Source organism: Oxyura jamaicensis, assembly GCF_011077185.1.
Source record: "Oxyura jamaicensis isolate SHBP4307 breed ruddy duck chromosome 17 unlocalized genomic scaffold, BPBGC_Ojam_1.0 oxy17_random_OJ129, whole genome shotgun sequence".
Lineage (NCBI taxonomy): Eukaryota > Metazoa > Chordata > Aves > Anseriformes > Anatidae > Oxyura > Oxyura jamaicensis.
This window is the reverse complement of record NW_023304443.1, coordinates 8,846-30,099: the sequence shown is the minus strand read 5'-3', so window position 1 is coordinate 30,099 and position 21,254 is coordinate 8,846. Positions and strand designations below refer to the sequence as shown.

At 65.2% G+C, this 21,254-nt stretch overlaps 2 protein-coding genes across 3 annotated transcripts in view; one reads left to right on the top strand and one right to left on the bottom strand.

The window, feature by feature from the left end:
* Window positions 1-2,090: 2,090 nt before the first annotated feature.
* Window positions 2,091-21,254, bottom strand: part of AKNA (AT-hook transcription factor) — a 24,583-nt gene continuing 5,419 nt past the window's right edge. The window contains exons 13-20 of the mRNA XM_035312532.1: window positions 20,874-21,169; window positions 20,482-20,579; window positions 20,205-20,324; window positions 20,025-20,123; window positions 19,669-19,794; window positions 19,428-19,572; window positions 18,857-19,121; window positions 2,091-2,110 (exon numbers count right to left, since the gene is read on the bottom strand). Coding sequence (XP_035168423.1) covers window positions 18,911-19,121; window positions 19,428-19,572; window positions 19,669-19,794; window positions 20,025-20,123; window positions 20,205-20,324; window positions 20,482-20,579; window positions 20,874-21,169 — 1,095 coding nt within the window. The 3' untranslated portion in view covers window positions 2,091-2,110; window positions 18,857-18,910. The remainder of the gene's footprint in view (window positions 2,111-18,856; window positions 19,122-19,427; window positions 19,573-19,668; window positions 19,795-20,024; window positions 20,124-20,204; window positions 20,325-20,481; window positions 20,580-20,873; window positions 21,170-21,254) is intronic.
* On the top strand, window positions 6,675-15,853 carry LOC118157989 (syntaxin-binding protein 1). 2 transcript variants are annotated; one of them, XM_035312530.1, is made up of 19 exons: window positions 6,675-6,838; window positions 6,984-7,065; window positions 7,665-7,741; window positions 7,910-7,988; window positions 8,295-8,398; window positions 9,088-9,236; window positions 9,420-9,504; window positions 9,611-9,741; window positions 10,027-10,134; window positions 10,256-10,316; window positions 10,613-10,678; window positions 10,878-10,958; window positions 11,070-11,208; window positions 11,415-11,524; window positions 11,650-11,751; window positions 12,964-13,049; window positions 13,291-13,445; window positions 14,241-14,364; window positions 15,519-15,853. In XM_035312530.1, exons 1-18 carry the CDS (start codon window positions 6,794-6,796, stop codon window positions 14,348-14,350), a joined length of 1,770 nt encoding a protein of 589 aa, XP_035168421.1. In that variant the 5' UTR covers window positions 6,675-6,793; the 3' UTR covers window positions 14,351-14,364; window positions 15,519-15,853. The 2 variants fall into 2 exon arrangements, with proteins under 2 accessions (XP_035168421.1, XP_035168422.1); XM_035312531.1 differs by lacking the exon at window positions 14,241-14,364.

Sequence of the window (21,254 nt, the reverse complement as noted above, 5' to 3'; positions counted from 1 at the left end):
GGGGGGGGGGGGTCAGAGCCGAGCAGGTTGGGAAATGAAATGGAAAATGCAGGAAAATGTCCCCTCGGTTTTCTGCTGCAGGAGGGGGGGGGGACTTCGCCTGGTGTCATCCTGGGGGGCTGGACGCCCCCCTGCCTGAGCAGGGGGATGGGGAGAGAAAGGTTCAGCCCCCAGCCCCCAGCCGTGGGGGGGACGGATCCTGCAGCCCCCCAGGCAGGGCCCCAGGACCTTGCCCTCAGCGAAGAGGGGACGGAGACCAGCACCGCTGCGTGTCCCCTGTCCCTGATTTTCATTCATTGTCACAGGCTGGCAGCGACCACGGCTGTGCACACACGCACACACACACGCGTGTGCACGCACACAGGCTCAAGCCAGCATCATGGAAATGTGGCCGGATCCGTCCCTTGGGGGTTTGGTAACGGACCCGGCTGCTCGTCCCCAAAAATAGGGGTCCGGGCCGGGGAATGTAAGGGGCAGCAGGGCGCCAGCCCCACAGCGGGGCTGCCTGCGGAGCGTGGGTGGCTGGAAGGAGAGGGCAGGGCTCCGCGGGCGGGCAAAATGCTGCATAGGATGGAGGGATGGGGCCCCTGCGGGAGCTCCGGGGGGGTCCAGCCCACCCCCAACCTGGGGCTGGGGGCTCCTCAAGTTGCTGCAGGGGGCTCCGGGTCTCACTGCCTTGTGGTGCTGTTCTCAGCCAGGGCTGCTCCCCGGTGCCAGGAGCCGCAGGGTACCCAGAGCTCCCCCTCCCCACTGCGGCTCTCCCCCACTGCACCAGGACAGCGATTCCCCGAGGAGCACCCGCAGAGCGGGGAGACGCTCACCCAGGAGAGCCGGAGGGCTGAGCCTGTGCCCTGGGGCTGACCCGAGGGCAGGATCCCTCTGCGGGCATCCTCGGAGGAGGGAAGGAAGGAGGGAGGAGGGATGGATGGAGGGATGGAGAGATGCTGCGCGCCGCCACGGCCCCACCTCCAGAGCTGCATTCCGCCCTGGCTTCCCTCCAGGCCAGGATTATTCCTCTGACCAGCTGGTGCTGGAGCAGGATGCGCTCTGGGGGCCCTGGAGAGCTGGGAGCGGGTGGGCATGGTGTCACAGGTGCCCTGGCCACCCGTTGTCACCCCCCAGGCGGGCTGTGACTGCACCTCCCCACATCCAGCAGCGATGGCCGCATCCATACCAGGACCTGCTCCCCTCTGGGGCCGGTCCTCCCAGTGTCTTCGGGTGTCAGCTGGAAAAATCTCACCCGACGGTGGCAGCTGGGCCCACCTCTGAGGCCCCCATCCCCAAATCTTCACCTGACCCCCACCGGGTGGACGTTCCTCCTGTCCCCGCCTATCCCCGGCTACAGCTGCACCCAGGCAGCCTCAGGGCCTCTTTGGGTCCCCGAGGAGCCTTCCCGCAGCACCCTGCAGGGAGGAGGAGGAGGAAGGTGGGCTGGCTTCACCGAGCCATCAGCAGCGAGGCAAGATGGGCAGCGTCGTCACCACAGGACCAGTGCTGGGTCTGAAAGCCCCCGGACACCTTCACCTGCAAGAGGGGAACGACGTCCCCAGGGGGGGGCCTTTTGTCACCAAGGCTGGCTGAAGCGGAGCAGCCCCAGGAGACCCCTGCTGCCCCCCGGGGCCACCCTGCCCCAGGGCAGAGCATCCTCACGGCAGCTCCCTCCAGCCCACACTAAAAATCCCCCTGGACCCCCAGCGCTGAGCCCGTGCCATGTCACCCGGTGTCCCCGTCTGTCCCAGCCCAGGGAGCGGGTGCACGCCGCGCTGGGTGGCACTGGCAGGGCAGGGCAGGGCCGCGGGCTCGCTGCCAGCCTCAGGGCACAGCCAGGGCCCCTGGGGACCTTGCGGAGCTGGTGCGTGACTCACCGGGCGGCTGGGGGCACCTCGTGCTGCCAGCACCTTTCTGAGGGCACGGGAGGATTTTGGGGCCAAATACAGGATGCTCCGAATCCACCTCGGGCTACGGGGCGTGCGTGCTGCCCCATAGCCAGCTCTGGGCAGGTCCCTGCCACGCACAAGAGGAGGAAGAGGAGGTGATGAAGGGCACAGGACCGGGCCAGCGTGGTGGGGACATGGCATGGGAGCACGTCGCATCCTCCTCATCCTCCTCCCTGCATGGGGCAGAGCCTCCAGCCCTGCCATCAGCTCGGCGTGCCCCGTCCCCACAGCCGGGAGCAGACCCAACTGATGAGCGTGGGCGCTTGGCAAAGCCCCTGCTGGGGCTTTTGTGTTTGTCCTCGTGGGATCGTTTTGCCTTGCCTCCAGCATCGGCTCCAAGTTGGGTCACGGCTTGAAAATTTAGCAATTTCAGTCTCCAGACCATGGCCTACACCTGGGCCTGAAAAATACTTGTCCATACATCACCATGAGTGCTGCCGATCACTTCGGCAGGTCTGCGTCCACCCACTGAGGTCTGCATGTGCAAGAAAGGAGAAAAAGCCACCAGGCCTAGAAATTTCCTCTCTTAATAAATAAAAAAATAAGTCTGGGTCCATTTCCTTGGCACCTCTGAGGAAAAATAGTCTGGGAGAAATTCCTCCCCAAACCCAGGCGTTTAAGAGGAGTCTCACCACCACGCGGCCGTCAGCAGATGCTGCGCCCACCAGCTCGCCGTGCGGGGAGGAGCTCACGGCTCCTGTGTTCTGGAGGGAGAAAATAAATCAGGCTGAAGGCGCAGTGGCGTGCGGGCTTCCAGACCAACCACGTAGAGACACGGGAATGGGCACGCACAGGTCGGCACACGTTCACATGGAGGGTCCTTCGTGGAGCCCACGGGATGGGGAGATGTGCCACTAGGGGACCGCTTGGAGTTGGACCCGCGCTACCCCGGGATGTTGGCGTTTTGCTCCCTCTTGGTCAACGTGGAGGAGAACCCGGGCAGAAAGCCATGGCTGTGCACGGAGGAGAGCATCACCTACCCCTGGGGGTCACCTACCCCGGGATGTGGTGGCCCTGGGTGTCCCGTCCTGCCACAGGAAAGCTCCTGGCTCCTGCAGCTGCTGGCGGCCGGGTACGGCATCTCCTCAGCATCTCCTCCGAGGGTGGGAACGCCTGGGGGAAGAGAACAAGCCTTGGGAAGGGCGATGCCTTCAGAAGAGACCTGCTGTGGTCTGTGCCCCATTGAGCACCCGGCAGGAGAAGCTCTGCTCAACGCCCAGGTCCTCGTGCAGACCTGAAGAACCCGTGTCAGGAGCGGTCCCGCAGTGAAAATCCTTATGAATTTTACCGTTTTTTGATTTTTTGATCGTGCCTTTCATCTTCCTCATGTCCTTCTGGCTGCACTCCCAAATGCCTGAGCCGTTCTCCGGGTCTCTGCCCTGCCCCTCTCCAGGCTGTGAAGGTGGTTTTGGCTCCCTTAAATGCAATTCTTCTTCGTGCCCCAGTGGGCTGATGGCCTCCTGCCTCCCTCTGGTCCTATTTGACCAGGGACCGCCTGGGGACGGGGCGCTGGCACCTGTAGGTCCCCAGCTGAGGGCGGTCCGGAGGTGGATACGTGGTCTGCTCCATCTGAGCGTGGTTCTGTGTAGGTAACATTCGCACTGCCTTCACCAATTAGTTAACGAACCAGCAAAAAGCAGTTGCCAAGCCAACCCGAAGACAAACACGCTCGTCTCAAGGATGCGTCGTGACAGCTCCGCGAGGCGGAGGTGGGTCTGGAGCAAACCTCACCGTGGGCCTCTGGGTCCAGCTCCCAGGGCGGCTCCAGGACCCTGGATCCCAAACGGAGAGCGCAGGAGGAGGGTGAAGGGACTGAGCCCTGCGTGTGGCAAGGAGAAGCCCGTGGTTGGGGTCACCCAGCCCTGTAGGACCGTGGGCAGTTCTGGTGTCCTTCCATCCCTCACAGCACTCCATCCCGCACCACGGCAGGAACGGGGACGTGGTTGCAGAGGAGCATTTCTCCAAGCAGCAGGACTTTGGTTTCATAATTTCTGCAGTAGGGAAGGATTTGGCCATCGCTGCCAAACACCCCTGGGAGCAGCACCCCCGTCCTGGTGCTCCAGCACCCGGTGCTGGCCGGGACCCGGCTCTGCTGATTCCACTGCCGGAGGACCTTTTCCCCCAGGAGCAGAGGTGTGGGGTCGGTCCCCGAGGCAGGCAGGGCAGCCCCGGCTCAGTAACACCGCTAAGCCTCTTGCAGCGACGGGCGGGCGCCAGTCCTACTAGGCCACCGTGTCACCAGCCTCTGGCCCCGGCTGAAGACGAAGCGGTGGGACATCTCCCTGCCACCCGTCACCCCAGGAGGAGCCCTGCCGAGCGAGGGGGTGGCCGGGGAGGTGGCAGCTCTGGTGCGTCACACGAGGGGTCCCGGGGTGGCACGTTTAGGACCACGTTACTGGAGGTGAGACGGGCTTCCTTGTCCGTGGGTGTTGGTGTCTTCTCTGCCTCGGAGGACAAGCCCCGAGCTGTCGGCGTTGTCCGTTCTCAGCAGAAATTGTGATTAAAATCTTCCAGCCTGAAGGGAGCAGAAGCAACGCGCCGAAGGCGTCCGAGTGGTGGAGGCACTGGGTGGGCTGGATACGCACGTGAATTCCCCCCTGAAACCTGGGCTATCTCCAAGAGGAAAAGCTCGGCTGTGAGCGTCACCAGCTGACGTTAGAGCCCCAAAGCTCTGGCTGAGACCGTCTGAGGACACGAGCTGCAGCATCTGACCTGCTGTTGTGGGTACAGGAGAGCATCTCTGCCCAGGAGTGACCAGGCGTGACTCAAGGTCCCCAAGGAACAGGGAAGCTGCTGTTTCCCCTCTTGCTGCGTGCCGAATTGCCTCAAGGATGCCTTCGCATTGCTCATCCTCGATAGCTCATCTTCACTGGCATCCCCTCTCCCTTGCCATCTTCACTGGGTGCAACCTCCCTGCAGCAACCTTTGCACCCGAGGCACCTTCCCCGCAGCCCTTGGCTGCAGGACGCTCATTCCCAGCCTCCCTCCTTCCTTCCTCTCCCTGCCCCGGAGCAAAACGCTGCTGCAGGGGCAGGATTTCTGCCCGGCTGCGTGGCTCCAGGAGCCCAGCCCTGTCCCCGCCGGGATCACCTCGGTGCTCTGTGCTTGGTGTCGGACGCAGGCTGTGCCCTGCAAACAGCGCTGTTATCCCCGGGTCCTCGCGCGGGGGAAGGAGCCAAAGACGAGGAATGAAGAGGGGGAAGGAGCCTCTGGCAGGAGCTGGCAACGTTTGTCTCCAGGTGCTGGCTGCTCAAAGCTGAGCGAACGCAGCCCCGATGGGGGCATGTCGGCTCGGTGCGGTGCAGGGGCTGTGGGGGGTCCCAGCACCCAGCAGAGAACCAGGGGACAACGTGGGCAGCCCTCCCTGCTGCACCCTGCCTGCAGCAAAGCAAAACTCCCCGTTAAGGCACTGCTTTTTTGCTGCTTGGCTGACCCGGGTTTGGGTGCACCACGGGGTCTGGGGGCGCGCAGGGTGGCCCCACCGCGGTACCAACGCCGCCTGTTCCCAGTTACCCCCCGGTGGCCTGCAGGTGCCCCGCACCCAAGGGACAGGCTACGGGATGTGACCAAGGCCAGCATGTCCCAGCACCCCAAGGTCACGGCCAGCATCTTTTGGGGCTCCCCCAGGGACACCTATGGGGGAAGGAGCCGCGTGTGCACCGGCAGCAGCGGGAACCTCGGAGCTGTGCAGGGGGTTTTACGCTGCTGCCAGCCCCGTGCCCCTGCAGCTTCACAGCACGTGGCAGGGCGAGGAAGTGGGGCTGCGCACCCGAATTCAGCATCACCCCAACACAGACATTTATGGGGCCGGGAGCTCCCCAGGCAGACCCCTCTGTGTGCCTCCCTCAAGCCCTGTCCTGGAATGAGGCAAATTCAGCCCCCCCGCTGCCCCATGTAATCCTGCGTCGAGCTCTGCCCGTGGGAACAGCACCCGTGGGGCTCCTCCCATGGGGAAGGCTCCCCAGGACGAGGCTGGCAGGGTGGCATCTGCACCAACTGCCCCCCCCACACCTCCGCATTATGTAATTTAGAAACATTTCCTGATGGGGTTTTAATTGGGTACCCCCATCCCTGTCCTGGGCACCAGGAGCTTGGACCAAAGCCCCCCAGGAGGGCAGCACCAGGACGTGGCATGGCAGCACACGGACGCAGACCCTTCCCCAAGCCCAGCCAGGCAGCCCACCAGCTCTGCAGGGGTGACACTTCATTTGCCAGGGACAAAGGGGACCTCTGGGGCTTGCCCCCCCGCCCCATCACGGATACCGGGGTGCCTGCACCCAGGAAACGGGCAGGGGTGGCCTGGCCGAGGGGACAGCGCGGGGACAACGGCCCCGGCTGGTTGTGTAAGCGCGGCAGGGCCGGGTGCGAAATGAGCTTGCGGGGGATTACAAGGAGCGGGCTGAGGCCGCCGGGGTCTTGTTGCTAAAAGGAGCCCTTAAGCCGCTGTTGTTTTCCCGGCGCTTCGGATTAGGGCTGAGGCGTGCGGGGTGGCCCCTGGGGACCCCCCCGGCCCTCCGCCATCTGGGGCGCGCTTTTGGGTCCTGCTCCCCGCTGGGTGGGCTCAGCTCCTGCGCTCAGCCACGTGTGGGTGCCGGGGGCCACCCCTTGTGCCAGGTCCCCAAAACACTCCTGCCACCCCAAAAAGAAACCGTACTGAGCGCGTGGCTGCTCTCGGCCACCCCAGGATGGCAATTTTAGGACCCCCAGGAGGGGGGCAGTGGGGGCCCATAAGCAATGGGGGGGTTCCAGTGCCCCAGCACAGCCCCCACCCCCCGCTGCAGGTGGGCACCCTGGGGTCCTGCAGGGAGGCTGGGGGTGCTCACACCGCCCCCTGCTCCCTCTCTCTTGCAGAGATTATGCACGATGTGATCCGGAAGGTGAAGAAGAAGGGAGAATGGAAGGTGAGCAGCGGGGCTGGAGGAGGAGGAGGAGGAGGATGAAGCTGGGAAGGGGTCGCAGCGGGCTGGGAGCCCCAGGGCACCGGTGGGGTGCAGGGCAGGGCTTTGCCCCGCTGCCCCGTCCCCAGCTGGTGCCCGCTGTCCCCAGGTGCTGGTGGTGGACCAGCTCAGCATGCGCATGCTGTCCTCCTGCTGCAAAATGACCGACATCATGACGGAGGGCATCACGAGTGAGTACTGCGCCACGCACGCCTCCCGCGGAGCTTGTTGCAGGAAGGGCAAGCGCACCCCTGGCGCTCAGCCCCCCTCCCCATCTCCACCCCGTGCCAAGTGCCTTTGGGCCCCCTCTCAGCCCATGGGGGCCGAGGGAGCCCGAGCACCTCGCCTCCGGGCAGTGCTTGGGTCTGAGCAGGATGGCGAGGAGGAGGCCAGGTGTTATTTTATCGCAGCCCTACAGATAGCTGCCTGCGGCACTCAGAAAGGAGACAGAAACACTGGCGGTGCCTCGGGAGGTGCTGGGGGCTTGTCCCCGGGGGTACCACCACGTCCCAAGGCAGAGCATCACCCCCAGGTGTTCCCCTGCAGCACAGGGACTCGGGGAGAGACCAAAGCAGCCGCGGCACAGCGGCACACAGACAAATCCACCGCCCCCACCCGGGACCTTTCCAAGCACCCAAGTGCCTCCCGTAGGGTGACACAGGGCTGGGACGGGCTGGGGACAGCCCCAGCTGCCGTGCGGGCAGGGGCGAGCAGCCAGGGACGTTTTGGGCACCGAGGGGCTGGCAGCTGCTGCCACCCCCCTGGCACGGCCCCTGCATTTCCCCCCCAGTTGTGGAAGACATCAACAAGCGCCGGGAGCCGCTGCCCAGCCTGGAGGCCGTCTATCTCATCACACCCTCCGAGAAGGTGAGCAGGGGCTGGGGGCAGGAGGAGGATCTGTGCCCATGGGAGCACCCTGGCACGGGTCTGGTGCCAAGGGGGCAGTGCCAAGCCCCCACGGGGTGCAGGGCTGAGGGTGCAGGGTGCTGCTGCCCGGGCTCGGGGTGCCACGAGCCGCTCACGTCTCTCTTGCAGTCCATCCACTCCCTCATCAACGACTTCAAGGACCCCCCCACTTCCAAGTACAGAGCTGCCCACGTCTTCTTCACTGACTGTGAGTGCTGCGGGGCCGGGGCAAGGAGCAGAGAGCAGGGGGTGCCCACAGGGAGCTGCGGGATGGGGCTGGGACATGGCCACGGGTGGGTCTGTGTGTGCCAAAAGTGGGATCCGGGCTCCTCACCCCCAGGCATTGCAGGCAGCATTCCCCCTCACAAAACGCATCGTGCAAAGCAAGAGAAGGGAACGATTCCACTAAAACATGCACAGAAAAGCAGCTGGGAGGGATGCCTGGGCACAGCAGGAGCACAGGAGCGCGACCGCCATGCCCTGAGCGCTGTCTCCTCCTCTCCCTCCCCTCCAGCCTGCCCCGACGCCCTCTTCAACGAGCTGGTGAAATCCCGAGCTGCCAAGGTCATCAAGACCCTGACCGAGATCAACATCGCCTTCCTGCCCTCCGAGTCCCAGGTGGGTCCGCGCTGGGGTGTCCCAGGGGACGGGGCAGAGGGGGGTGCTCCGGGTCCCTCCCCAGCCCAGCAGGATTTGCGTAGGAGCCGCAAACCCCCGCGAGCCCTCTCCCCGCGCTGCTCCCACCGCCCTGTCCCCTTCGATTACGTCTCGGGGCTGATCGGCTGCGGGGATTTAGCGCCTTGGCCCCGTGCCAGTGCTGTCAGGCTCTGCCCCCCCGGCACGGCACCAGCCGGGAGCACCGGGCAGCCAGCCCCCTGCCGCAGGGACGAGGGGGATGGGGAGGAATGGGTGGCACTGGATTTTGGGGAGACCGTGATGAGGGCAGGTGGAAGGTGAGCTCCTGGCGGCCCCGTGCACGGCAGGATTGGCTTTGGTTTTACTGCCCCTGCTCCTCCTCCCCTCCCTGGTTCCCTGCCTGGGCGCAGGCGATGCTGAGTGCAGGGGCTGGGAGAGCTCCTGGGGGCTCCGCACGTGCCCCGGGGCTGCACCAGGGAGCAGGGGATGGGGAGGGGGTCGGGGCACGGTGGTGGCAGCTGAAAGCCCAAGGGACACCCCGAACATCGCTGAACCTGCAGCCTGGACCCGGCACCTGCCTGGGTGTGGGTCAGGTTCCCCAACCCGCCGGGGCCGCTCGATGCCCCCCTGCAGCCCGGCCCCGCTGAGCGCCCTCCCGCCGCCCTCCCCAGGTCTACTCCCTGGATTCGGCCGACTCCTTCCAGAGCTTTTACAGCCCCCACAAGGCCCAGATGAAGAACCCGATCCTGGAGCGGCTGGCGGAGCAGATCGCCACGCTGTGCGCCACGCTGAAGGAGTACCCGGCCGTGCGGTACCGCGGGTGAGGACGGGAGGGAGGTGGCACAAAGGGGCACGCCGAGGCACCCAGGGGTGCTCTGCGGAGCTGGGGACTGGGAGCCTGGCGTCCAGGTGACGCCTCGTGAAGGACGGAGCAGGGCCAAGCAGGGCACCAAGTTCCCCGGGGAGAGGGGAAAAGGAAAATTCCCTCCTCCTCCTTCCCCAGGGACTACAAAGACAACGCCATGCTGGCACAGCTCATCCAGGACAAGCTGGATGCCTACAAGGCTGACGACCCCACCATGGGCGAGGTGAGCAGGGGAGGCACGAGGGGGGCATTCTGCTCGCCGGGGACCCCCTGACCGGGGGGGAAGGGTGCACCGGGGACCACCACTGACGGCTCCGGTGGCTCGGCAGGGCCCGGACAAGGCTCGCTCCCAGCTCCTCATCCTGGACCGTGGCTTCGACCCCGCTTCCCCGGTGCTGCACGAGCTGACCTTCCAGGCCATGAGCTACGACCTGCTGCCCATCGAGAACGACGTCTACAAGTGAGTGCCACCCCCGTGGTCACCTGCCACCAGCAAGACCCCATCCCCAGCCACAGCCTGGCGGGGATGATGTTGGCCCGACACAGGGCTGATGCAAAAGCCTTTTCTAAACCCCTTCCCAACCTATAAATGGGTAGAAGGTGTTGGGACATAAAATCAAATTGGAATAACCTCGCCCCATTGCTGGCAGAGCCCAGAACAGCCCCCACCCGCCCCCATGTCCCCCCCGAGCCACGTGTGACCATACACCCCGTCCCCTCCGCCCCGCTCCTGCCCTCTTCGCAGGTACGAGACGAGCGGCATCGGGGAGGCCCGGGTTAAGGAGGTTCTCCTGGACGAGGACGACGACCTCTGGGTCTCCCTTCGCCACAAGCACATCGCGGAGGTGTCCCAGTGAGTGTCCCCATGGCACCTCCCTGCTGCCCCTGTCCCACATGGGTGCGTTTGGGCACCCCACCAGCCCCTCGGGTCGGTCCCCTCCACGGTGACGGCTGTGCCCTCCTCCTGTCCCCAGGGAGGTGACCCGGTCCCTGAAGGAGTTTTCGTCGAGCAAGAGGATGAACACAGGCGATAAGGTGACACCTCCCGGCGAGCGCAGGCACCCAAGGGCCAGGATGCGGCAAAGCCTCTCGGGGGCACCTGAGGAGGGTCCCTGATGGGCAGGGGGCAGCCGTGGGGCACTGGCCCCACACCTGGGGCTGATGGAATGGGGAAGGTGCCCTTGGAGGGGCACCCGGGTCCCCCCAGCACGGGGTGCACGCGTGTCTCACCTAACCCCAACAGAGGGGGATGTTTGGGCAGGGTCCTCTCCTTCCCGCTCAGGGTCCTGGCCCCAGGTCCCCCAGGGTGACCAGGTCCCCTTCCCTCGCAGACCACCATGAGAGACCTGTCCCAGATGCTGAAGAAGATGCCGCAGTACCAGAAGGAGCTCAGCAAGGTAGAGCAAACACGGGAAAGGTCCCAGCAGGGCGACTGGTGCTGAGCCTCCCGGGCAGCACCCAAAGGTGTCTTTCCCGGTGGGTCCCTGGCCGTGGGAGGTGGCTCCGGGCTGGGGCTGGCAGCGCTGGGGTGGTGGCACGGGGACCTTGGGCTGCTGCAGCCCTGCAAGGGTGTCCGCCCCGCGCGTGTCTCCCCAGTACTCCACTCACCTGCACCTGGCCGAGGACTGCATGAAGCACTACCAGGGCACGGTGGACAAGCTCTGCAGAGTTGAACAGGTACCGGCACCCCCCACACCCCCCGTAACCCCATGGCATGGCAGGGGACAGCGGCTCCTGCCCAGCAGCCCAGAGGTGGTGAGCGGTGATGAGCGCGCCCGTGTTCTGCAGGACCTGGCCATGGGCACTGATGCTGAAGGTGAGAAGATCAAGGACCCCATGAGGGCCATCGTCCCCATCCTGCTGGATGGGAACGTCAGCACCTACGACAAGATCCGCATCATCTTGCTGTACATCTTCCTGAAGAACGGTGAGGAGAGCGGGACGGGGGAGAGGAGATGCGGGCAGCTCCGGGAGCGGGGCTGGGGGTCGGGCCAGCAAAAGCTGGGTGGAAAAGCTCAGCCCGGTGGGACTGCCACCCAGCCAGGTGTCCTGAGGTGACATCAAGGGGCTGTGCCACTGCTCGCAGGCATTCCTCAGGACCCATTTTCAAAAAATCTCCCCATTTCTCTCCAGGCATCACCGAGGAGAACCTGAACAAGCTGATCCAGCACGCCCAGATCCCGGCGGAGGACAGCGAGATCATCACCAACATGGCCCACCTCGGGGTGCCCATCATCACAGACGTGAGTGTCCACCTCCCGCCCCCCCCTCAGCCCCCGGGAAGGCCCCCGCCCTGCTCGTGTCCCCCGGGACGTCCCCGTTGGGGTGGCCCTCCCGTGGCTCAGGGTGTCCCCGTCCTCCTGCCCAGTCCACCCTGCGCCGCCGGAGCAAGCCGGAGCGGAAGGAGCGGATCAGCGAGCAGACCTACCAGCTCTCCCGATGGACCCCCGTCATTAAGGACATCATGGAGGTGAGACAGCGACGGCGGGGATGGGGAGCACAGCAGGGACCTCGGCACCACCGGGCAGGGACCTGTGGGGAGCAGGGGGCTCCCAGCCCAGCGCCCCCGGGACATCTCCCTGCCACGCGCAGCCCTGCGGTGCCACGCAGGCAGTGGCTGCGGGGGTTTCTTTGCAATTGTACCAAGGTAGGGAGGGATTTTGGAAGCTTTCCTGGCCCCCATGTGCACACCGGGCCTTGGGGGGGGGTTGCACAGCCCCCAGAACGTGGTGTCCCAAGCGTCCCCACAGTACAAAGCCCAGCCCCACGCTCGGGCAGAGCCAAGAAATGATTTCCTCCAGGCATCGCCTTCCTCCTCACTGCTTCCCCTCGGCCACCCCTCGAGTCGGAGTAACCTCGTGGGGCTCACCCACAGCATCCCAGGCACCGAGGCTGCACCCCAACACAAGCATTTCCCACCTGCGCCCACAGACAGGCAGACAGGCAGACAAACTGACCGGACAGCTGGCCCCGGGGCCGTATTTTTTGGGGGGGACACGACACGGTGGCAGCCCAGGCTCTGCCTGAAGGCACCCTTCATTTCCAAAAGCACGCAGCCTCGCTCTTGCCTTCCTCCACCCACCTCCGTGCAAACTCTCTCGCCCCGTTTTGCACCTGGGGCACCCTGAAGCTGATCCCCGAGATCTGTGGGGACTGCACAGCGCAGCCAGGTCCCAGCAAACAGCTCGCGGATAACCTTAGTGCCCCAGCTGTGAGCACCAAGAACAAAGCAGCAGCTTCCTTACCTTACCCCAGGGGTGGGGGCCCCAGCTGGGCTGCTTGGAGATCAGTTCCAGCCCTTGAGGCACTCAGAAAACAAAGGAGAGGAGGGCCCCGTCCTCCTTTCCCTGCCCCGGCAGGCACCTCGAGGTCAGGGGGAGCCTCAGCCCGTGCCCCGCTGCAGCCCCTGCGCTGCCCCTGCCCCGCAGCAGAGGCGCCTCCTTCCCCCTCCCAGCTGCACCGAACTTCAGGAGCTCAACCAAATCCTCCCCCAATGCCACCCAACGCAAATGTATGCAAATATATGCAAATGAGACAGACCTAATTGCACCGACAGGGCTTTGCCTGCCCAATGTCTGTGCCGCGGGGCTACGCCACGGTGGGGTTTGGGGACAGGGTGAGGGAGGAGTGGGGACGTGGGTGTCGTCAGTGCCCGGCTGCTCACTGAGGCTCTTCCCTGCAGGATGCCATCGACGACAAGCTGGACACCAAGCACTACCCGTACATCTCCACCCGCTCCTCCGCCTCCTTCAGCACCACCGCCGTCAGGTGGGTCCCGCTGGGGCGGGCACCGGCCCCCAGCCCCTGCCCTACCCCTCGCGGCCGTCCCGTGCCTCGGTTTCCCCACCCGTAACAGAACAGGAGCCGCCCTCGCGGGTGGAAAGCCACCGAGGACATCACCTGCTTTCGCAGCCACTTGGGAGCTAATTAATTGGGGATTTATTTAATAAGCGAACTCAATGCGGGGTGCGCTGCAGGGCTGTCCCTAACCCCTCTCCTCCCTCCCTAGTGCCCGCTACGGCCACTGGCACAAGAACAAGGCCCCCGGCGAGTACCGCAGCGGCCCCCGCCTCATCATCTTCATCCTGGGGGGGGTGAGCATGAACGAGATGCGCTGCGCCTACGAGGTGACGCAAGCCAGCGGCAAGTGGGAAGTGCTAATAGGTGAGTGGGGGCCCGGCCCCGCGCCCCCCGCCCGCTGCTCATCCCACGCTCGCCCCGCGCCGCCGCCGCCAAATCCGGCCTCCAGGTAGCCTGCAGGGCCTCTGCGCGAAGGTGTCCTGCTGGTGTCACCCCCGCGGGGACACGACGTCACCCCCCAGCCGCCCCCCTCTTTGCCCCCCCCTCTTTGTCGCCTGGGTGAGTTTTGCTCCGCCACGTGCAGGAGCTGGGGAGGGGGCTGCAGCTGGCGCTGGCCCCGTTGCACCCGGCGCCGCGTGCTCGTTTTGGGGAGTATCGCAGGGAGCGAGGAAGCGGTGTGTGACCCGGCACGCCGACCACGGCACGCACCGGGCGTGCAACAGGGTGTGTGCAGCCCGGCACAGCCTGCAGGACGTGTGCCGTGCGTGCGCCCTGCCCTGCGCAGCGTGCCCGCATTCGGCACCCGCCGTGCCGCCGAAGGGGCTGCGGGTCAGGCGTGATGTGCACGGTGGCAGCTCCGAGACCCCCCCAGACCCTCGGGGGAACGCAGCCGGACCCAGGACAGGCTCGGGCAGCCGGTCACCGTCCCCCACCTGCCCCCCAACCTGTCGCCATCCCGCGTCTCGCCCATCTCATGCCGCGCACGTCTCCGCGCCCACCATCCTCGCATGCTCGGGGCGGGCGGCGCATCCTTCGTCGTCGTCCCCCCTGCCCCAAAATGCGCCCGAGCCGCCGCGGGCTCCCCGGCCGGCGCCGGTGCATGCTGTGTGCCCCCCGGGGCTGCGGCCGGGACGTCAGCCCCGCTCTGTTCTCCCGCAGGTTCTACTCACATTCTCACTCCCACCAAATTTCTCATGGACCTGAGGCACCCCGACTTCAGGGACTCCACTAGGGTATCATTTGAGGATCAGGCTCCAGCAATGGAGTGAGCCAAAGAAACCAAGTAAAGGCAGCCTACTAACGAGAAAAAGAAACTCTTCCTCCCCGAAGGGCTTTCTTTGATTCTGCCGTCCTTCCGTTAATTATGATTTTGGTTTGCTTTTCCTTTCGGATTCTTTTGATGAGAAAATGCTTGCCGTTCCTCCTGCCTCCTGGGCTGGAACGCCTCCAGCGTCGCCTCCATCATCCCGCCGCCATGGCTCCGGCCCCGCCGGCCCCCTCATGCCATCCGCTCCCCATCGCGCTCTGGAGGGGCCGGGACGACGGGGCAGGTCCCACCCGCTCGGGGACACGGGGAGCGGTGTCCCTGGGGGGGCCACGTGTGCGCGGGGCAGCCCCCGCCTCCTGCCCCGGCTCCTCTCGCCGTTGCGGCGTGCTCGGGGGAGAAATTGGGCTGAAATCCTCGGTTCTGTAGGAAATCTTGGTTTTGCTCGGCTCTTCGTGGTGGCGGCGTGGTGGCCCCCCCGGGATGGGGCAGGGCCACGTGCCGTCCTCCCCCTGGGGCACACGGGGACAGAGGTCCCTCCTCCTGCCGCAGCGGCGGTCGGGCACAGGGCGCTCAGCATCGCACCGGCTGCGCCCTGCTCTGCACAGAAGCAGCCCCCCGCGGGGACAGGGGGCCAAGCAGGGTGCAGCCTTGGGGGGGCAACCAAGCAGCAGCAGGACTGCAGAAGTCAGGACCCACCCCCCTTCTCCTCCTCCTCTCCGACCCCTTTTTCCCCCCCCGTCACCCCTTCTGCCCAAGGATGCTCAGTGCCTCGTCCCGCCGACCCCCCCCTTGCGATGCACCCCCCACCCCGATGCCCCCCCAGCAGGTGCCCTCCGCATCCCGCGGTGGGGACAGGAGGGTCCCCATCGTCCCCGTCCCCGCTGCGCCTCCGGCACCTCCCGGCCCTCCCCGGCCTCATCCCGCCGCCCTCCAGCTCCATCCATCTCCTTCATTTCTCCTTTTCCTTTCCTTTCCCCGTTTTTCCTCCCATGGGCGTTCATTTCTGTGCAAGCATTTCCAGTTGCGTGCGCACCCTCCCGCCAGGTAAGGCCTCGGGGGGGGGGGGGGGGGGCACGGACCCTTTGTGGGGGGAGTGGGGCCATCGGCCGGGGCGTGGGGGGGCCGCACGAAGCTGGCGCTGACGCCCTCGCCCTCTCTGCCCCCCGCAGGGTCCACGCACATCCTCACCCCACAGAAACTGCTGGACACGCTGAAGAAGCTCAATAAAACAGAGGAGGAAAGCAGCAGTTAAAAGGAAACGCCGCCAGCGACCCGACGCCGACTGCACCCCCCCGCCGGGCACCCGGCCCGGGGCGCGCTCCTGCGCCGAACCGCGTCCCCGTCCCTGTCCCCGGCCCTGTCCCCAACCCAACCCCGGCCCGGCCGAGCTTTCTCTCTCGTTCTTGTGTTGAGCCCCCCCTGCTCCTTCCCCGTCCCGCTCTAACCGCAGGGAGGGGACGCCCGATGCAAGCGTGTTAAGAGAAGCGCTGCGTCGTGGCCAAAAGAGGAAAAGAAACAATAATAATGCCCAATAATGCCCAATAATGCCCAATAATGTCCAATAATGCCCAATAATGCCCAATAATGCCCAATAATATCCAGTAATATCCAATAATATCCAATAATGCCCAATAATATCCGCAGCCCGAGCTGCCGCTGTCTGAGGAGCTCACTTCCCAGTAATCCGCAAACGGCGGCGACAAAAATAACAGGAAAACACCAAAAGCACCCAACCCTCCCTGAAATTTTCACTCCCCGTTGGGTTCCTGCAGGGACGGACGGACGGACAGCCGGCCGCCCCTCCTGCCCCGCATCGCGCCCGCGCTGCTGCTGGCGGTGTTTCCCCCCCTTGCCTCTTTTTGGGGTAGAAATCCCCCCCCCCCCGGGCCCCTTCCCTTGGTTTTGGGGGCGGCTGCCCCCCCAGATGTGTGCCACAACTTGGGGGGGGGGGGGGGGGGGGCTCTGCCCCACGCTGCCCCAGATCCCCACGCAAAAAGGGACCAGAACGGTCAAACCCCGCAGACGGGACCCGTTTGCTTGCACGGCCCTTCCCTCCCCGTCAGGCTGCGTACTCCTTCAGACGACAGATATATATATATATATTTTTAACAGGCAGCACACGTACATTATATATATATATCCCTGCAGACAAGGAAGCTATGAGGCCCCCGCCCCGCTCGTGTCCCCCCGTGGTGAAGCGTTCCCGAGCGTGCCGTCGCCCCGAGGCCCCGCAGCCCCCCGGGCCCCCCAGCGGACCCTGTGTATATGAATTCTGTGTCTCGTGCGGTTCTTACAGCTTGGTGTATAGTGAATTAACCAAAACTCCTCTTATTTTGTTTTTTACATCCCAGGATTGCCCCCCCCGCCCCGCCACTAGATGCACTGCAATATTTTGGGGTCCTTCGTTTTGTTCTCTTATGTTCCCTCCCCCCGAAGGCTGTGACCCCTTTTCCTTCCCCACAAATCTCTTTCTTGCCTCGTTGGTGGTTCTCCCCCCCTCTCCTTTCCCTGTCTGCTCCTTGCCCATAAAGTTAAATATATATTTTTAGGGCAAAGGCTGTATCATTGCACTGATATCTGTTGGTTCCCCCTTGGTCCTCCTGCCCCGTTTGAGTTCCTTCTCAGTTTAGCAACGCGAACGCTTCAGGATCCTGTCTGTTGGACGTTCTTCATTTTTTTTTTCTGTTACAGTTATTTATATAAAAAATAATTTATCAAAAAGAAAAACTAAAAAAAAAAAAAAAATCTAGTCTGTCTTGGAACTCGTTTCCCTTGAAGTTACTGGAATCTAAGTGTTTGACGGTGTTGAAGCACAACCATGTATCATCTCTGTATAGCTGTTCTGTACCAAGCACTCGAGTGGCTCAATAAACGCGATCCCCATACAGTGCAAGGAGGCTGCGCCTGCCGCTTGCTTGGGGGCTGCGGGGGGGGGGGAGGGAGGCAGGGTTTGGGGAGAGCCCCCCCAAAAAGCCCCGGGGCGAGGCGAGGCGGTGACCCCGAGGGCGGCGTCCCCAAGAGAGAGCTTAAAAACGAGGGGGGAAACCAGAAGCAAAACAACCGCGTTTATTTCGTTAAAAAATAGGCAATTATCTTATTACAAAATACCGTCTGAGTGGCTCTGTGGGGTATCACAAAATAGGAAATGTAGGGGAAAAAAAAGTCTTTGCTCCTCGCCGCTGCGTTTCAGACTCTCTGAAGCTGGGCTGGGGGCATCCCCCCCCCCGCAGGCTCTGCTTGGGCACCGCGGCGATGCCCGCAGCTGAACCCCAGCCCCATGGGGTGGCCCCGGGAGGGGACAGGGGGTTGGTGGCTTTGCAAGCCCTCGGGGAGGCTCCCGGCTTGAGCAAAGTCACCTTGGGCATGAGCGATGCCCCCCGGAACGGGTCTTGGTATGAGGAAGTTGAGCAATAAATAAGCTGGAGGCGGGCACTTCGGGTAGGGCCTACACAAACGTAGGTGGGGGGCTCTGAGTGGGGGGCGTGGGGGCTGGAGGGGATTTTGGCTGTCCCCAACCTGGGGACAGGGCCTCGTTGGGGACCTTGTGCCAGTGCTCAAGGTGTCTGATCCCAGCCCTTTTGCTACAGGTGTTAGCACAGGACCACCCTGAGAGCTCTGGGACCTCCTCAGGGCCGCATCCTGCCCAGGCCTGGGTCCCACCGGACACATTTCCCTCCACCAGCCCACTTTCCCTGGAAATCCCAAGGAAAACACTAAATCCCTTCTTTTTCCACCCAAATACGGGCACAGGCCGCCACCTGCAGGGCTGGACCTGAGACCCCCCGCCCCCCCCCAGCACCCCCGTCCCCGCCACCCACTCAGGGGCTGCTTCAGAGCAATAAATTACGGGAAAAGCCCTCAAATGCCCTCGGGATCCTGCCGGAAATTAAGGAAGCGCACGTACGTACCTACAAAGAGCCACCCTATAGACACAGACCTACAGCCAGCAGCCCCGCCGGGGGACACAGCCACGAGCTGGGAGCGCGGCGCTCTGCCGGGCAGGACGCGAGGCGGAGCAGAAAGCACAGGGCAGGGGAGCTGAGCTGGGGGGGACGAGCCCCAGGAGGGTGCCCACAGGGGCTGGAATGCAGGGACAGTACCAAAAAATCCCGGTTTGGACCCAAAAGAGAGGCTCGCGACGCAGCAGGGTGAGGGTTAAGTGCGGGCGCTGCTGGGGCGAGACGTACCGAAAAACCCTAAAAACAGCCGGAATGGTCAAAGCAGCGAGACGTGGCTGCAAAAAAAATGGCTAATTGCGCACGGGCATGGCACCGGGGGAAGCGCAGCTGCAAACGGGGCCTGGCCCCGTGTTATGGTAGGGCCTACACAAAGTCCGAGACAGACGGGTGGGTGCATGGAGGGACAGACGGCCAAGCGGCGCGGGAGCGGAGGGATAAGGCGAGCGGCACGGGGCTGGGGCAGCTCCAGAGCCCCGCGGGGACGCCTCCAGCTCCGGATCTCGTGGCGAGCATCCACTGCGGGGATGCTGATGGGAGGACAGCCTTCCTCATCCTCCTCATCCTCCTCATCCTCCTGCCCCGGAGACGGGCCGGGGGGGCCCTCAGAAGAGGCAGGACCCCCGCAGGCCCCGCGCCCTGCTCAGCTCGGAGGCCAGCGAGCGGCCCATCCTCTTGGTGGTGCGCCTGGCGCGCTGCGCGGCCTCCACGGCGCGGCCCAGCGACCACTGCAGCTCCTCCAGGTCGGCGAGGGGCAGCCCGAGGGGGGGGCGCTGCGGGGGGGCCGGGGCTGAGGTAGGTGCCGGGGAGCAGTACCTGGGGGGAGGAAGAAGAAGGAGGGGTCATCGCATGGGGACATCGCATGGGGACATCGCACAGCTTTGCACCCCCGCGGTCTGCTCCCCCCCATTACTTTTTTTCTAAATCCCCCCAGATCTCACCCATCTCCCCCCCCCCAAGCTCCTCACCCCCCCCAGAAGTTGCTGCGACCCCGCTCCCACAGCCCAGCGCAGTGCCTGGGGCCCGTGGCCACGCCAGGGGCCGTGGGGCAGCCCTGGGGTGCTCACGGCCTCCCCCCGGGACAATCCAGGCTTCCCCCCCCCCAGTGCAGAGCATCCTTACAGCAGGGGGGGCGCGTAAGGCACGAGGGGGACGGGGGCGAGGTAGCCCACGGGGGGGCCGCCCGCCAGGTACCACAGTCCCGGCTGCTCCGGCGGCTCAGCTCGGGGACGGGAGCCCGGCGAGGACGCGGCGTCGGTGCCGAGCTCTGCTGCGGGGAGGAAGGCGGTGGGGTTAATGGAGGGGGTGTCCCCTGTCCCCGTTCCCCCCCCCCCCCGGAGCTGGGCCAGCCCCCGCCACGCACCGTGTGCGGCTCCGTCCCTGCTGCCCGGTGGGGGGACAGCCCGGGGTGCCCGGCACGTGGCGCAGCGCCGTGTCCTGGGGGTGCTCTGCCGGGGCTGCCGCACGGCGTCACCCGCCGGGGAACCGGCTGCAGGGAGAGGGAGGAAATGTCCACAAAAAAAAACACACGGAGAAGGTACGAGGAGGCTCTTTGGGAAGGGCACAGCACACCAGAGCCATCTCCCCGCAGGAACCCACGGCTCTGCCATCGGGTCCGGCCAAGGGGCAACCCCAGCTCCCAGTGCATGAAGTAATTAATGCCTGAAGTCATTAATTAACAAGCTTTGGAAGCAGCCAGAAGGGGCCAGGGATGCTCACCCGATGCCGTCCGGCTCCCGCGGCACTGGGGGCACCCCGGGGTGCTCGGCTCTCCTCGGGGTGCCAGGGTGGCGGGTGGTGGCACCTGGTACCGCGTCCCTGCAAATCCCGGGGTCAGCATGGCCAGGGCACAGCAACCCCCCAGCACCCGCCGTGGGGGTCAGCCTGCCTGGCACCCACCTGTGTACTGCCCCCGCACCGTCCCCGTGCCCGGGGGGCTCCGAGCGCGCTTCTGTGCGGCCGGGGTGCCCTGGTGCCACCCGTCCCCGTGCCCAGCCAGCGAGCGGCCCGACTCGGAGCCTGCAGGGAAGGAAGCGGGGCTGGTCACAGCATCTGGCCGTGGGCTGTGCTGGGTCCCATGGGGTCACCGGGACGTGCCCGATCCCCTTGGTCCCCCCTGTCCCGGCCAGCAGCCCCCCTCCACCACCCCCTCTGCCCCAGCACGGTCCCCACTCACTGAGGTCCAGCTCGGTCCTGTCCCGCGGCAGCGATGCCGACCTGACTCTTGTCACAGCGGCGGGGGCCACCCTGCCCCGTGCTGGGGGGCTCGGCTCCCTGCGGAGGGCACGGAGCTGTCAGCGCCCAGCCGGGTCCATAGCAGGGCTGGCGGCACCGCAGCGGGACCCAGACTTCGGCAGCAGAGGCACAGGGAGAAAATCGGGGGTATTTGCGACCCCCTTGCTGCAGCACCAGCCTGACCCCGCTCTCCCTGGGGACCCCCACATGTCCCCTCCCCACCCCACCCATGGCCAGGCTGCTGTCCCCCTCCCGAGGTCCCACTGCAGTATCAGGACAGGCTTGGGTCCCGCTGTCATCTGGGGAAAAGCCGAGCTCTGCCGTGCCACCTACCCCGCGTGTGCTGCGTCCCGGGGGGACGAGGGGCCGCTCGCCGCCGGCTGCCTCCTGGCCTGGGCGCTCCGCGGGGCGGCCTTGCCCTCGGGGTAGCTGCGGGACCGGCGCAGGCTCTCCTCCAGCCTCCGCCGCAGCCGCCACACCTCGTCCCGCAGCGCCCGGATGGCTCGGCTGAGGGTGACAGGCAGGGTGAGGGGGGGGCTGACAGCCCCAGGAGCAGCCCCAGCCCCGCAACCCATCCCCATAACCACCACGGGACACGGCTGATGCCCACCCTCAAAATGAGACTGGGGCTGGGGCAGCCCACACGTGTCACGAGTTTGCAGGTCTCAGCCCTTCCCAGGAGCTGCTCTGCCAAGCACAAATCCCCCCCCCCCC

Bases quoted from the DNA above. Each gene is read 5' to 3' on its own strand.
- LOC118157989 (XM_035312530.1), top strand. From the start codon at position 6,794: ATGCACGATGTGATCCGGAAGGTGAAGAAGAAGGGAGAATGGAAG. The intron at 9,742-10,026 runs GTGAGTGCCACC...CCCTCTTCGCAG, and splicing joins ATCGAGAACGACGTCTACAA to GTACGAGACGAGCGGCATCG. The intron at 13,446-14,240 runs GTGAGTGGGGGC...GTTCTCCCGCAG, and splicing joins CAAGTGGGAAGTGCTAATAG to GTTCTACTCACATTCTCACT.